Genomic DNA, 16202 nt, shown 5'->3' on the forward strand with positions numbered 1-16202 from the left:
TTGTGAAAAGTGAAACAACTATTTATATGTAAGACCCTGTGTTAGATATATTTTCTTCACAGTAACTTCTCAGTCTTGCTTTCCAAAGCATTTGAATCCATACAGTTTCTAGGGTTAATGTGACCAAATTCACAAGTGGCTAAAAAGTGACAGAACAGGGCCTTAACTCAAAGTCCATGCTTTTTCCCCCTACTCTACCCCAATGCAACTCCCTGGAAAAGACAGACTGGTAACTGAGTGGAAAACAAAAGGAAAACTTATTTTTTATTAGAGGTGGGAATGTGGGGAGTGGGGCAGAACAGGTGGTGGCCCTGGGAGAGGGTCCCAAGGGGCAGAGGTTGGGGATGTCTCAGTAAAGAGGGGCAGGTCATGAATACAGCCTCCACCCCCAGCAGGGGGTTCTTGGGCCCGGCCAAGCACTGGGCTAAAACGTGGAAACTGGGCATTGACAAAGTACAGCGGGATGTGAGCAATTCGGCCTGTGGACCAGCCCTGCAGAGAAGGGAAAGAAAAGGATCAGAGCCTGGGCCCAAAGAAGGGCCATCTGGCAGAGCCATACAGCAGCCAAGGCCCTTAGCTTCTCCATCCAACTCCTGGAAGCCCCAGCAGCCTGGCGCACTCACCACACTGAGCAGGGCCCCTTTGTTGAAGGAAGGATGGAAAGTGATGAGCTGGGGCTGGGCTCCTGGCTCCCCCTGGATAATGCCACTAGAAGAAAAGGTGAGCAGGCAACCGGAGGCAGAAGGGAGCTGCATGTAGTGGGATGTGGGTTTTGTGCAGGAAGGCTGGTGAGAAGTCCAGACCTAAGGGCCCACATGGCACTTACCAGGGAAGGAGCTCAAACACAGGGCTGTTTCGAGTGCAAAAAAGGAGGATGACTGGTTTACCATCCTGTACTCTTGGGTTTCCTGTAAGAAATGGATCCAGGGATAGGGGAGGAACTCTGAAGACAGAGTCCCAGGACAGGGGCAGAGGAGAACTCCAAGCCAGGGCATGGCCTCACTAGATTAATTGGGAAGATGGCTGTAGGCTGAGCCCTTCATCCTTGCCTCTTACCTTTCATGAGCACAGCCAGACGCTCCCCACTGGGGTCCCAGACCATGGAGTGAGCCTCTCCCCCAAGCCTGTGAGTGAGGACAGATTAGGAGAGTTTCAGTGTGGTCCCTCCCATCTGCTTTTCACTGCTACTCCCTGAACCACTCAGCTCACCTCTCCTCACCATCTGGTGTCTGTATTGTTGTCTCAGACAGATCTGCCACAATTGTTGCTGACTTTGCACCTCCAACGCGCCCCTTTCCCTCACCTGTGGATGGATAAGAGCAGAGAGGTTCTTGCAAGAAACAGGCCTCTCACTGGTCCCCCGCCAGCTCACCAAAGGCATCAACACCTCGAAATTTCCTAAGCTTCTATATTTCCCTTTATCCCTCAGAGCTGCATCTTACCAAAGGTTGCTGCCTCCCTCTGACCACCCCAAATACTGAAATGTTGCCCTAACTCACCACATTGTTCTGGAAAAGACAGGGAGTAAATCAGTGGCTCTCCCAATACAGTGAACAGCAGTCGGTTGCCATCTGGGCTCCAGCAGCCAGTCTGGGGTCAGGGAGCAAAAGGCAGGAGAAGGTATGTCTACAGTAGAATGCAGGAGGGAAAGTAGAGGTGGCCGGGCTTGGGGGCATCAGGGGCCCATTGGAATCATCTCCCCAGCGTCTGTCAATCAGAGTCCCCTCTTACCTGACAGCGCCCTGATAGAGTAGGCCACCTCTCACAAGTCCACATCTGGGCCTCCCAGACTCTAAGCCAGAGAAAAGCAAATTACAGCTCAGGACCTCTAAGTTCTAAAACTTGGACCCACCTCCCTTGACAGAGCTTCCGGGAGCTAAGTGCCTTTCTCTAGGTCCTTGTCCTCCCTCCATCCTCCTCCCACTCACCGAAAGACAGCTGAAGGAGTGGTAGCCAGGATTTTGCTGCCATCTGGGGACCAGAGCAGGTTGGTCACCCCACCTCCTCGAAACCAGGGAAGGGGGACACAGGTCTCTGTTGAGACATCCCATACCTAGGAGAGTGGGGCAAAAGATAAGGGAAAACTCAAGCACCCTATCATCTCTCAGAGGGCTGGCCTCTCTAATGTACACAGAGCCAGAAACGAGAGGAAGCAGGAGAGGGACTGTGAAACATGAGGCACAGGTTCATGCTAATGATTACAGAGAATGGAATTTTAAACCTCATGAGTCTGATGGCAAAGCTCCTCTCTGGGTAAGTTTAAGACTGAATGAACCAAGGTCCCTCCTCCTTCCCCCAAGATGTTTCCACCACCGAGTGAGGAACGCTTTTGCCAGGACTGAAATGCACATGAGGGGCAGGGACCCACTCACCCGGATAGCAGCATCCACGGGTGAAGCTGAGAGCAGCCGCCCCCCACTGGGGGCCCAGGCCAAGCTAGTAACAGGTGTATGCCCAGGGTGAGACAGCACTTGGGCACAACCAGAAGAGGGTCTGCAGGGGAACACAGAGGATGTGGAGTCAGGAGATGACAAGAAACCATCCCCAAAATTCTATTTCTTTGCCTCCTGCTAAAACTTCCTATCGTGATGGCCTGTTCTGGACTCAAATCCAGGTTGGGAAAAAGGAATAAGGATTGTGGAAGTTAAAAGAAAAAAACAGTGAAGGGGAAAAAAGGCCAAATCACGAGCAGGTCAACAGAGAAGAGGTGATTTGCAAGATTTCAGGCCAGGGTGAAAGAGAGTGCTTTCACCATAGGCCATGAGGAGGCAAAACCTAACCAGAAACCTAGAAGGTACTGCCCTGGGGTGGTATTAGGCCCCACCCCAGAACACAGCTATCTGCCCAGGGGCATCCAGCCTGGCCATCCATCCAACCAGGGATAATCTATGACCTTACTTTAGGGTTCCAACCTTTTCTCTCCAGAGTTATCTAACACTCCTCAGAACACACCCTGTGCTCCGAAACAGCCCTCCTGCCTTGCCTTATCAGAGCGCCTCCCACCTTTGCACTCCTGCGTTTGCTGCTTATCATAAAGATGCTGCATGTGGCTCAGCCTCCATCACCAGCAGGGAACTACCTGAGGGCGCCTGCCATGTGTCTGCAGCTGTGTGTCAGCTGTGTATTTCCAGAGTCATGTGCCTGGACTGACAGATGAAGGCTACTACCTGAATTAATGCCACCTTCTCTTTCTACCTAACTATAACCACCTTCAGCTCCAGTGAAGTCTTAGTCACAGATGTACAATTTAATTATCTTGAACTTTACAATAAATCACAGCTGCCTTTGCAGGTGGGTTCAGATTCATCTCATTCTTTTCGGTGGCTCCACTGTATACCACTCAATAGATGAACTACAATCTATTCAGTCCTGCCTCTACAAATGGACATTTGACTTGTTTGTAATTTTTTATTATACATAATGCTGTAAAAAATATCTCCTGGGCCAGACATGGTGGTTCACACTCGAGGCTGGAGTGCAGTGGCACGATCATAGCACACTGCAGCCTCAAACTCCTGAGGCTCCTGCCTCAGCCTCAGCCTCTAAAGTAGCAAGGACTACAGATGCACACCACCACGCCCAGCTAGTTTTTTCATTTTTATTTTTTGTATAGTGTCTATGTTGCCCAAGCTAGTCTCAAACTCCTAGGCTCAAGTGATCCATCTGCCTCAGCCTCCCAAAGTGCTGGAATTACACCCATGAACCATCACGTGCCTGGCCTTGTTTTTGGTTCATGTATTTATTTTAAAAATTTTTTAAAAATCAAGTTTCGCTCTTGTCGCCCAGGCTAGAGTACAATGGCATCATCTCAGCTCACTGAACTTCCACCTCCTGGGTTCAAGCGATTCTCCTGCCTCAGCTTCCTGAGTAGCCAGGATTACAGGCACGCGCCACCACACCCAGCTAATTTTTGTATTTTTAGTAGAAACAAAAACAAAAAAACCAACAACTTTCCAGGCGTGGTGTATGCACCTGTAGTCCCAGCTACTTGGCTAGAGGCTTACTTGAGCCCAGGTGTTCAAGGCTGTAATGTGCGATGACTGAGTCTGTGAATAACCACTTCATCCCAGCCTGGGCAATATAATGAAACCCCATCTCTAAAATAACCAAAAAACAGGCCGGGTGTGGTGGCTCATGCCTGAAATCCCAGCACTTTGGGAGGCCAAGGCGGGCGGATCACCTTAAGTCAAGAGTTTGAGATCAGCCTGGTCAATATGGTGAAACCCCCACCTCTACTAAAAATAAAAAATTGGCCTGTGATGGCATGCGCCTGTAGTCCCAGCTACTTGGGAGGCTGAGGCAGGAGAATCGCTTGAACCCAGGAGGCAGAAGTTGTTGCAGTGAGCTGAGATTGCGCCACTTGCCCTCCAGCCTGGACGACAGAGTGAGATTCCATCTCAAAAAAAAAAAAAAAAAGAAAAAAAATCTGTTATTACGTATTTTTTTCTTATAGTACCTACTGTCAAGGTTTAGGTATTAGTGTTACATTAGCTTTATAAAAATAAATCAGGATAGATCCTGCAACAAAAAAAGGGAGGACAGGCCGGGTGCGGTGACTCATGCCTGTAATCCCAGCACTTGGGAATGCTGAGGCGGGTGGATCATGAGGTCAAGAGGAGAATCCCTTGAACCCGGGAGGAAGAGGTTGCAGTGAGCCAAGATTGTGCCATTGCACTCCATCCAGCCTGGGCAACAAGAGTGAAACTCTGACCCCCCCAAAAAAACAACTCATTATTTTCTTCTACAATCCACTTTGGTAACTTATATTTTGCTAGAAAATCAAACATTTCCACAGGGTGCAGTGGCTCACTCCTATAATCCCAGCACTTTGGGAAGCCAAGGCGGGCGGATCACAAGGTCAGGAGTTCAAGACCAGCCTGGCCAATATGGTGAAACCCTCTCTCTAATAAAAATACAAAAATTAGTTAGCACATGCCTGTAGTCCCAGCTACTTGGGACGCTGAGGCTGAAGAATCGCTTGAACCCGGGAGGCTGAGACTGCAGTGAGCCGAGATCACGCCACTGCACTCCAGCCTGAACAACAGAGCGAGACTCCATCTCAAACAAACAAAAAAAATCAAACATTTCCTTCAGATTTTCAAATTTGTTGGCCTAAACATGTCCATAATACTCTTATAATTCTTCTATTTTCTACCATATCTATATCTTTCCACTTCTGAAAATAGTATACTTTGGTTTTTTCTCCTTAATTAGGCTGACCAAAAGGTTTTCTTCTTTATTCATATATATATATGTACATATATATATGTACCGCACACACACACACATACACACTTTGTTTTTTGAGATAGTCTTGCTCTGTTGCCCAGGATGGAGTACGGTGGCACGATCTCGGCTCACTACTGCAACCTCTGCCTCCCAGGTTCAAGTGACTCTCCTGTCTCAGCCTGCCGAGTAGCTGAGACTACAGGCGAGCGCCACCACGCCCGGTTGATTTTTTTATTTTTAGTAGAGATGGGGTTTCACCGTGGTAGCCAGGAAGGTCTCGATCTCCTGATCTCGTGATCCACCTGCCTCAGCCTCTCAAAGTGCTGCAATTACAGGTATGAGCCACCGCACCCAGCCTTTTTCTTTTTTTTTTTAAGACACTGTCGGTGGCAGGCGCTGCTGCACTCCAGCCTGGGCGACAGAGCGAGACTCCGTCTCAAAAAAAAAAAAAAAAGACAGTGTCTCACTCTGTCACCCAGACCACAGTGCAGCTGCAGTGGTGTGATGTCAACTCACTGCAACCGCCGCTTCTCAGGTTCAAGTGATTCTTGTGTGTCAGCCTCTCGAGTAGCTGGGATCAGAGGCATGCACCACCATGTCCGGCTAATTTTTTGTATTTTTAGTATTTTTAGTAGAGATGGGGTTTCACCATGTTGGCCAGAATGGTTTCAAATTCCTGGCCTCAAGAAATCCACCCACCTTGGCCTCCCAAAGTGCTGGGATTACAGGCATGGGCCACTGTGCCTGGCCTAATTTTTGTATTTTTAGCAGAGACGGGTTTTACCATGTTGACCAGGTTGGTCTCAAACTCCTGACCTCAGGTGATCCTCACGCTTTGGCCTCCAAAAATGCTGGGATTACAGGTGTGAGCCACTGTCCGCAGCCTTATTCCTAATTTTTTTTCTTTTTTTTTTTTTTTTAGACAGAGTCTTGTTCCATTGCCCAGGCTGGAGTGCAGTGGCATGATCTCGGCTCACTGCAACCTCCATCTCCCAGATTCAAGCGTTTCTCCTCCCTCAGCCTCCCAAGTACCTGGAACTACAGGTGCACACCACCAGGCCCAGCTAATTTTTGTATTTTTAGTAGTGACATGTTGGCCAGGCTGGTCTCGAACTCCTGACCTCAGCTGATCCACCCGCCTCCACAGTCCAAAGTGTCGGAATTACAGGCATGAGCCACAGCACCCAGCTTATTCATAATTTAAAGAACCAATTTCTGGTTTTATTTTTAGTTAGTTCTCACAGGTATGCTTTTTCTAATTTCATTAGTTTCTGATCTTATCAGCACTAATTTTCTTCACACTTCCTTCAAGTCTCCTGATAGTCCTCTGAAAGACAGTCTTTCCACCCCATAACCCACAGACACATTGTCCCCACAATCCCAAAAGCCCCTAGTTCTGTCTCTTTCTCCAGATTATTCTCAGCAACCCACTTTTATCTTACATCTGCTTTTCCCATAGCCCTGGGAAGTGCTGTGAGGACAAAGAACTTCTCCTTTCAGACCTCCTCACCACCCACCATGCCTAGCATTGCATAACTCTCAGGCCAAGATAAGACAGGCTACTAAGACTTACCGGGTAGACAAGGAGGTAGGGTCCAGGGTCCAGATGAGAATGCAGCTCTGGCAGGCCACAGCCAAGACAGAGGCACTAAGAGGTTTCCAGGCCAGAGCCGCCACATTTCGCTGTAGCCGGTGCTTCAGGGAGGGGACTATGGTGCTAGGGTGAAGGGATAAGAAACTGATCAAGGCAGGAACACTAAGGCTCCAGCGACCAGAATGCAGTTAAGAAGGGAAAGTCAGAGAGAAGGAGGAGGATTCATTTAGGGGCCAGGGGCACTATGGGACAGGAAAGGATAAAGGTTAGGTCTAGAAAAAGCATATATCCAGTTATCGAGTTTCTCTGACCCCAGTTCTGGAAGGAGCCCTATGAACCAGGTTCAAGAACTACAGGACTTCCCGGGACCAAGGCTGGCAAGGGAAGATGATATTGACAAGTCAGAGCCCACCTGGTGTCTCCACACACACCTGCTGGCATTATACACACGGACTGAGTCATCTAGCAGGGCCACTGCAAACTTGTTGGTGTGGGGGTGCCACGCAAAGACACGCAAGCAGCAGCTGGACCTAAGGAAGGGTTAACATGAAGAGTTCCTGCACCTACCCCTACCCTAGACCAGAAGCTCACATTCATTTCCAGTAAGGACATGGTTTTTCTCTACTTTTTCTTGTATTCTCTTTTTTGGGGGGACAGAAGGAATGAGAACATGGTGAGCAATCAGAAAAGGAGTAGGAGGCCGGGCGCGGTGGCTCAAGCCTGTAATCCCAGCACTTTGGGAGGCCGAGACGGGCGGATCACGAGGCCAGGAGATCGAGAGACGATCCCGGCTAACACGGTGAAACCCCGTCTCTACTAAAAAATACAAAAAAACTAGCCGGGCGAGGTGGCGGGCGCCTGTAGTCCCAGCTACTCGGGAGGCTGAGGCAGGAGAATGGCGTAAACCCGGGAGGCGGAGCTTGCAGTGAGCTGAGATCCGGCCACTGCACTCCAGCCTGGGTGACAGAGCAAGACTCCGTCTCAAAAAAAAAAAAAAAAAAAAAAAAAAAAAGAAAAGGAGTAGGAGTCTTTGCCTTCTCCCCAGAGGAAGTTTCGAGGTTCAGGACTTCCTTCCCACAAAGCTCCAGGGCTTGTGCACTCACCAATTTGTGACTTGGGCAAATTCAGCAATTAGATCTTCACTCCTGAGCTGTAAGAACAAAGCAGACAGAGGACACACTGGGGCAAAAGGAGCCCATCCCCTCAATATTCCTACCTGGGAGCTGGACCACTCCTACCTTCTGAAGTCATCACACCCAACCCTGACCTGCAAGGATAGGAATGGGGGCAGAGTAGGATGGGGACGCAGCAACTGCAGAGGGCTGGGGAGGAAGCCAAACTTACAGACAGATGGGGGAACAGGGACCCATGGAGGGAAGAAGCCCATCGACAGAGTGCCAGGGCCCAGCCGGATGCCGTCTTCACCCACTCAAACACTGTAGGGTTGAGGAAGCAGCTCTGATTAAACCATTCAGAGGCCTCTTACCAGGTACCCTCTAGGTGAAAGACAAGGAAAGACAGGCACTCCCCAGGTCCTTCTGCCCAGTAAGTACTCTCAATATCTCACTCTGGACACCCACTCTGGACACCCACTCTGGACACCCACTCTGGACACCCACTCTGGGTTATTTGGGTAGGCAGAGGAGAGAAGATGACAGGAAAAATACAGCTAAAAGAGGCTGGGCCAACAGATGTCAGGTGAGTTCAAGAATATGGAGGGGAAGATAACCACAAAACAAGCGAAGGCTGGAGAGAAAAATACTTACCCTCTTCTTCTGAGTTTGCAATTTCATTTAGCACCCCAAAAAGGCCCACATCACGCCTGATAAGGGAGGAAAATGTGGGTCAGATTTATCTGATCCCATGTCCCCCTCTACTAGTTTCATTTATTCATTCAATACACATGTATTAAAAATACAGACACATTTTAATGAGCGCCAACTATGTACCAGGCACTCTACATGTTGTCCTTTCATTTATGTACCTCACAAAGCTGAAAGAGATTCTAAACATTTACGGATGAGGCAACCAAGCCTCAGAGGACTTTTGGGGCTTTGTGAGCAGGTTAAGGAGTGGGACTTGTTCTAAGACAGTGAATGGAAAGCCATGGAAGGGTTCTAAGGAGAGGAATAAACAGATCACACAGCAGCATTTTAGAAAGAGCAGTCTAGTTGCAGATTAGAGAGTGATAAGAATAGAAAAGACCAGGATGCGCGCAGTGGCTCATACCTGTAATCCCAGCACTTTAGGAGGCCGAGGTGGGCGGATCACGAGGTCAGGAGATCGAGACTATCCTGGCCAACATGGTGAAACCCCGTCTCTACTAAAAATATAAAAATTTGCCAAGCGTGGTGATGCATGCCTATAATCCCAGCTACTTGGGAGGCTGAGGCAGGAGAATCGTCTGAACCCGGGAGGGAGAGGTTGCAGTGAGCCGACATCATGCCACTGCACTCCAGCCTGGGCGACAGAGTGAGACTTCGTCTCACAGAAAAAAAAAAAAAAAAGAGAAAAAATAGAAAAAGTCCAGGTGCAGTGGCTCACACCCATAATCCTAGCACTTTCAGAGGCCAAGGCAGGTGGATCACCTGAGCTCAAGAGCTTGAGACCAGCCTAGGCAATATAAATGCTGTCTCTACAAAAAAATACAAAACGTAGCCAAGTATGGTGGCGCACACCTGTAGTCCCAGCTACTGAGGAGGCTGAGGAGGCTGAGGAGGGTGCATCACTTGAGCCCTGGGGGCTGATGATGCAGTGAGCCGTGTTCCATGTTTGCACCACTGTACTCCACGCTGGACAACAGAGCAAGATGCTGTCTCAAAAAAAAAAGAATAAGAGAAAAATAAATCAGTTAAGAATCTACTTTAGGGCCGGGTGCAGTGGCTCACACCTGTAATCCCAGCATGCTGGGAGGCCAAGGCAGGCAGATCACGAGGTCAGGAGTTCGAGATCAATCTGGTCAAGATGGTGAAACTCTATCTCTATTAAAAATACAAAAATTGGCCTGGCACAGTGGCTCAAGCCTGTAATCCCAGCACTTTGGGAGGCCGAGACGGGCGGATCACGAGGTCAGGAGATTGAAACCATCCTGGTTAACACAGTGAAACCCCATCTCTACTAAAAATAGAAAAAATTAGCCAGGCATGGTGGTGGGCGCCTGTAGTCCCAGCGACTTGGGAGGCTGAAGCAGGAGAATGGCATGAACCCAGGAGGCGGAGCCTGCAGTGAGCCGAGATCGCGCCACTGCACTCCAGCAAGGGCAACAGAGTAAGACTCCGTCTCAAAAAAAAAAATTAGCCAGGCATTGTGGTGTGCACCTGTAGTCCCAGCTACTCCAGAGGCTGAGGCAGAAGAATTGCTTTAACCTGGGAGGCAGAGGTTGCAGTGAGCCAAGATTGCACCATTGCACTCCAGCCTGGGTGACAAAGTGAGACTGTCTCAAAAAAACAAAAAAGAGGCCGGGTGCGGTGGCTCAAGCCTGTAATCCCAGCACTTTGGGAGGCCGAGACGGGCGGATCACGAGGTCAGGAGATCGAGACCATCCTGGCTAACACAATGAAACCCCGTCTCCACTAAAAATACAAAAAAATTAGCCGGGCGTGGTGGCGGCACCTGTAGTCCCAGCTACTCGGGAGGCTGAGGCAGGAGAATGGCGGGAACCCGGGAGGCGGAGCTTGCAGTGAGCCCAGATCGCGCCACTGCACTCCAGCCTGGGCGACAGCGCGAGACTCCGCCTCAAAAAAAAAAAAAAAAAAAAAAAACAAAAAAGAATCTACATGCCGGGCGCGGTGGCTCAAGCCTGTAATCCCAGCACTTTGGGAGGCCGAGGCGGGCGGATCACAAGGTCAGGAGATCGAGACCACGGTGAAACCCCGTTTCTACTAAAAATACAAAAAAAATTAGCCGGGCGCGGTGGCGGGCGCCTGTAGTCCCAGCTACTCAGGAGGCTGAGGCAGGAGAATGGCGTGAACCCGGGAGGCGGAGCTTGCAGTGAGCCGAGATTGCGCCACTGCACTCCAGCCTGGGCGACAGAGCGAGACTCTGTCTCAAAAAAAAAAAAAAAAAAAAAAAAAAAAAGAATCTACTTCAGGAATCTAGGGAAAAGGTGAAAGTGGCCTGAACTGGTGGGATGAAGAAAAAGAGACAGATTTGAGAGACTTAGGAAGTAGCAAGAACAAGATGTGAAGACTAATCAGACATTAGTAAAGGAAAGAGCAATCAATACAAGAAAAACACCTAGGTAATAATTACATCAGCTAATATGCTTACAATGTGCCAGCTCTGGACTAGGTGCCTCACATGAACTAATCAAGCCATTATGACAATTCTACAAGATAGGTATTGTTATCACTGCATTTATTTTTATTTTATTGAGACAGGGTCTTGCTCTGTCACCCAAGCTGGAGTGCAGTATTACCATCATGGCTCGCTGCAGCCTCAACCTCCCACACTCAGGTATTCCTACCTCAGCCTCTGGAGGAGCTGAGACTACAGGCACACACCATCATGCCCAGCTAATTTTTAAATTTTTTGTAGACACAGGGTTTCACTGTGTGTGTGTGTGTGTGTGTGTGTGTGTGTGTAAGACGGAATCTCACTTTGTCACCCAGGCTGGAGTGCAGTGGTGTGCACTCGGCTCACTGCAACCTCTAACTCCTGGGTGCAAGCAATTCTTGTGCCTCAGCCTCCTGAGTAATCAGGATTACAGACAGTTTCACCACATTGGCCAGGCTGGTCTCGAACTCCTGACCTCAAGTGATACACCCACCTCGGCCTCCCAAAGTGCTGGGATTACAGGCGTGAGCCTCCGCGCCCAACCTATCACTGCATTTTTAGATGAGAGAACAGCCAGGCGCGGTGGCTCAAGCCTGTAATCCCAGCACTTTGGGAGGCCGAGACGGGCGAATCGCGAGGTCAGAAGATCGAGACCATCCTGGCTAACACAGTGAAACCCCGTCTCTACTAAAAAAATACAAAAAAAAGAAACTAGCCGGGCGCGGTGGCGGGCGCCTGTAGTCCCAGCTACTCGGGAGGCTGAGGCAGGAGAATGGCGTAAACCCGGGAGGCGGAGCTTGCAGTGAGCTGAGATCCGGCCACTGCACTCCAGACTGGGCGACAGAGCGAGACTCCGTCTCAAAAAAAAAAAAAAAGATGAGAGAACAAAGGTGTGAGGAGGTTAATTAATATGAACAAGGTAATCTAAGTAGAAAGTAGTAGTCAGGATTCAACCATCTATCTACCCCAGAACCTACACTCAAACCACTTTTTCCTGAATGAGTAATATGATCATTCCTTAACGTGAACCATCCAGGGAAGCAAATTTGGAGAGAGAAATAAAGAGACTGGATTTGAGCATGCTGAATATATGAAGTCTGAAATATTCAAGCAGAATAATTTGACAAAAAAGTGAACACCAGGTCTGATGCATTGACTGGAAATCTAGCCCCAAGAACACCAACATTCAAGGGACATCAGGAAGAGGAGCCACCAAAAAGCCTGAGAAGCAGCAGCCGCAGAAGTAGGAGACAAGGAGGAGCCTGGGAATGAATGGCTTTTCAACAAACTGATGTTCAACTTCACACACACATGCCCATTAAACTGTACTAAAGTACCAAAGATCAAAGCTTAACAGCACGTGTTGGAAAACAGGCACTCTCATACACTGCTGGTGGGACCATATACATGTACGATTTTGACAGAGGACTATTTGGAACAGCTCACAAATTACAGATGAACATACCCTCTGAACCAGCAACTTAACTTCTAGGAATTCATCCTACAAATAGTAATGGTATTAATAAAATATTAACTTTTTTTATTTTTTTGAGACAAGGTCTCACTCAGTGCCACCGCACTGGCACAATCTTGGCTCACTGCAACCTCCACCTCCCAGGCTCAAGCAATCCTCCTATACATAAGCCTCCTGAGTAGCTGGGACTAAAGGTGCATGCAACCATACCCGGCTAATTTTCGTACTTTTCTTGTAGAGGAAAGAACATGGTTTCACCATGTTCCCCAGGCTTGTCTCGAACCACTGAGCTCAAGCAATCTGCCGGCCTCAGCCTACCAAAGTGCTAGGATTATAGGCATGAGTCACTGTGCCTGGCATAAAAAACCCTTAAAGGCATTAATATGTGCCATTAATAGGTCCAGGTGCAGTGGCTCACAGCTGTAATCTCAGCACTTTGGGAGGCCAAGGCAGGCAGATTACCTGAGGTCAGGAGGCCAGACCAGCCTGGCCAACATGGTGAAATCCCATCTCTACAAAAATACAAAAATTAGCTGGGTGTGGTGGCACGTGCCTATAGTCCCAGCCACTCGGGAGGCTGAGGCAGGGGAACTGCTTGAACCTGAATCTGAGGCGGAGGTTGCAGTGAGCTGAGATCGCACTACCACACTCCAGCCTGGCAACACAGCAAGACTCTGTCTCAAAAAAAAAGAAAAAAGAAAAAAAAAGAAAATGAGCCAGCGCGGTGGCTCACACCTGTAATCCCAGCACTTTGGGAGGCCAAGGCAGGCAGATAATCTGAGGTCGGGAGTTCAAGACCAGCCTGACCAACATGGAGAAACCCCGTCTCTACTAAAAATACAAAATTAGCTGGGCGTGGTGGCACATGCCTGTAATCCTAGCTACTCGGGAGACTGAGGCAGGAGAATCGCTTGAACCTGGGAGGCAGAGGTTGCAGTGAGCTGAGATCGTGCCACTGCACTCCAGCCTGGGCAACAAGAGTGAAACTCCGTCTCAAAAAAAAAAAAAAAAGAAAAGAAAATGAAACCAGGTAGTGTGGCTCCACTCCTACAGGTGTAAAGTGGATGACCTATGTAGGAGATTATTCAATGCAACCTTATATCTAATCTTGCTGAGCTTTACGTAAAAGCTCAGAAGTGTTAATGACATGAGGTCGGGGCAGGGAGCAGGTTCACCTAATCAAGCCAGAAAGCAAGGCAAGTTACTAGAGATTAAATAGAAGTACTTTTTCCATAGTGTTCCTGGGAAGGGCAAGGGAGGGAACCTGATATTTATTGAGCATTTGATTTCTACAATAAGGACTAAAAATTTCATATGATTTTAGATATACAGCTCTCATGGAGACAGCCTGAATAAGTCTTTTGAAGAACACCCCAAGGTAAAGAGTGGTCACTCATTTTCCAGGATCTGCAGACTATGACCCAGAAAACGCTTTACCATGCCTCACCAAATGTTGATGCATCTCTTCCACACTTGCTCCCGGTGATGGATGAAGGCAGTTCTTGTGCCATGGTCCAGCCTTCCAGGGGTCTTTAGGGGATCCTTGGTCAGGTGTAGGACAGGAAGATTGATCCACTATAGCACAAAAGTGAGGGGTGTGATGGTGAGTCAAGATTCCAGAGGTCTGTTTTCCGTTTCCACAAAGCTAACACTTGTTAGTATGGGAAACAAGTCTTAGCTCCCGTATCTGTGCAACTAGAATAATATTTCATAGGGTTGTGATTATGAAACCACATAACATTTTTAGAAAACACCTGACTCATCCTCTTTCTTACATAACAAACGCTCAGTAAATGTCAGTTTCCCTTCCTTGTCCTTCCCAGGTACACCACGGAAAAAATGTTCCAAGTTGTACCTTTCTGATCCTCCTCAGATACTGTCCCCAACTTTTGGATAGTTCTCCCGCATCCTCACACTCCCTAGATTCTCCCTCATTCTCTCCATTCCCTCTAGGACTTCTCCACAGCTCCTTAACCCCCCCTTATACTCCAATCCCTGCCCTAAAACAGATTCCAGCCCTTCTATTCTCCTGCCGGGGCCAAGCTGTTTCCAGTCCACCAGACTCTGCGACCCTGCCCCTGTCACACTGCCTCCCTTCCCCAATTCTCCCCGACTCTGCCCCCATGCCTGCAGGTCCCCTCCCTCCTCGCCCTGGCCACCTGGCCCCGGAAGTCGGGGGGCGGGCTCTCATAGCTACTGCCCGTCACCAGCTCGTTATTGTGCTCATATAGGGTGACTTGACCCCGAGGCGGTGGAGGAGGGAACAACCCCAGGGAGCACATCTTGCCGGTTCGCAGGACGTCTGGAGTCGGCAAACTCCTAGCCGGAACGGCACAGACCGCCCTCCCGCAACTCGGTTCCCGGGCTAGATTCGTATGCAGACGGGTAGCCGCAAGGGACAAACGGCGAGGCGGAGCTCGACGGAAGTGAAGAAAAGACTTAACAGGAAAGAAGTACGAGTAAGTACGGTCCCGGGACAGACCGCCAAAGCTTCCTCCTGCGCCCCCTGGCGGCCGGAGGGGGAGCAGCGCGGACACGTCCTCGGGCCAATCGTTGGTTACCAGGTTGGAGCGGGGTTTTTTTTGTTGTTTTCCATGCGACTACTGTTTTTCCCAGCTCCGAATTCCCCAACGCCTTTTCCCACTCACTCTCTTAACGCTTAGAAAGCCCAAAATAACGTACATTCAGGGAAGTACCAAATTAACCCTCCCAGGCCTGTGGATCACCCAGAGGAAAATACAGGCTATGTCACAGGCAGCTGGCTGGAAAGCTGAGGGAAAAACCTCAGAGAGGATTTTCAGTGCTGCACCCACAAGGTTAGGCGGACTCCTGGAAAGGGAGGTGGGGACGGGTGGAAAAGTAACATTTCCTGCCAGGCGCAGTGGCTCACGCCTGTAATCCCAGCACTGTGGGAGGCCTAGGTGGGTGGATCACCTGAAGGTCAGGAGTTCGTAGACCAGCCTGGCCATGTTGAAAACCCCATCTATACTAAAAATACAAAAATTAGTCGGGCGTGGTGGCGGGCATCTGTAATCCCAGCTAATCGGGAGGCTGAGGCGTGAGAATCTCTTGAACCCGGCAGGCAGGGGTTGCAGTGTGCCGAGATGGCTGTGCTGCACTCCAGCCTGGGCAACAAAAGCAAAACTTTGTCTCACAAAAAAAGAAAGGAAAACTTTATTTTATTTTATTTTATTTTATTGAGACAGGGTCTCACTCTATTGCCCAGGCTGAAGGCAGTGGCGCTATCTCGGCTTAAGGCAACCTCTGCCTCCTGGGTTCAAGCGGTTCTCCTCCCTCAACCTCTGGAGTAGCTGGGATTACAGGCATGCGCCACCACGCCCAGCTAATTTTGTATTTTTAGTACAGACGGGGTTTTACCATGTTGGCCAGGCTGGTCTCAAACTCCTGACCTCAAGTGATCCGCCCGCTTTGGCCTCCCAAAGTGCTGGGATTACAGGCCTGAGCCACCTTGCCAGGCTGCAAAACTATTTCCTGAGCACTTGTTATGATAAGTGCTCTTATAATCTTTACAACCCCATAAGGTGGGTGCTGTTCTGTCACCACGAGGAAAGTGAGTCACAGAGAGATTGGACCTAGATACACCCAAACCAGTTATTCTGATTTAAGAAT

At 49.2% G+C, this 16202-nt stretch overlaps 1 protein-coding gene across 7 annotated transcripts; it reads right to left on the bottom strand.

Annotated features, from left to right (window-relative positions):
* Window positions 1-234: 234 nt before the first annotated feature.
* AAAS (aladin WD repeat nucleoporin) lies at window positions 235-14949 on the bottom strand. Of its 7 annotated transcripts, none has more exons than XM_005571001.3 (16): window positions 14732-14949; window positions 14020-14147; window positions 8590-8645; window positions 8168-8259; window positions 7927-7973; window positions 7255-7353; window positions 6803-6946; window positions 2373-2493; window positions 1929-2053; window positions 1732-1792; window positions 1500-1590; window positions 1210-1303; window positions 1057-1124; window positions 827-908; window positions 624-705; window positions 235-492 (listed from the first exon to the last, which is right to left on the bottom strand). In XM_005571001.3, exons 1-16 carry the CDS (start codon window positions 14852-14854, stop codon window positions 268-270), a joined length of 1638 nt encoding a protein of 545 aa, XP_005571058.1. In that variant the 5' UTR covers window positions 14855-14949; the 3' UTR covers window positions 235-267. The 7 variants fall into 7 exon arrangements, with proteins under 7 accessions (XP_005571058.1, XP_005571057.1, XP_073863071.1 ...); XM_005571000.4 differs by having other exon boundaries at window positions 624-708; XM_074006970.1 differs by lacking the exon at window positions 8168-8259 and having other exon boundaries at window positions 624-708; window positions 14860-14949.
* Window positions 14950-16202: the final 1253 nt, after the last annotated feature.

Source organism: Macaca fascicularis, chromosome 11 (assembly GCF_037993035.2).
Source record: "Macaca fascicularis isolate 582-1 chromosome 11, T2T-MFA8v1.1".
Classification (NCBI taxonomy): domain Eukaryota; kingdom Metazoa; phylum Chordata; class Mammalia; order Primates; family Cercopithecidae; genus Macaca; species Macaca fascicularis.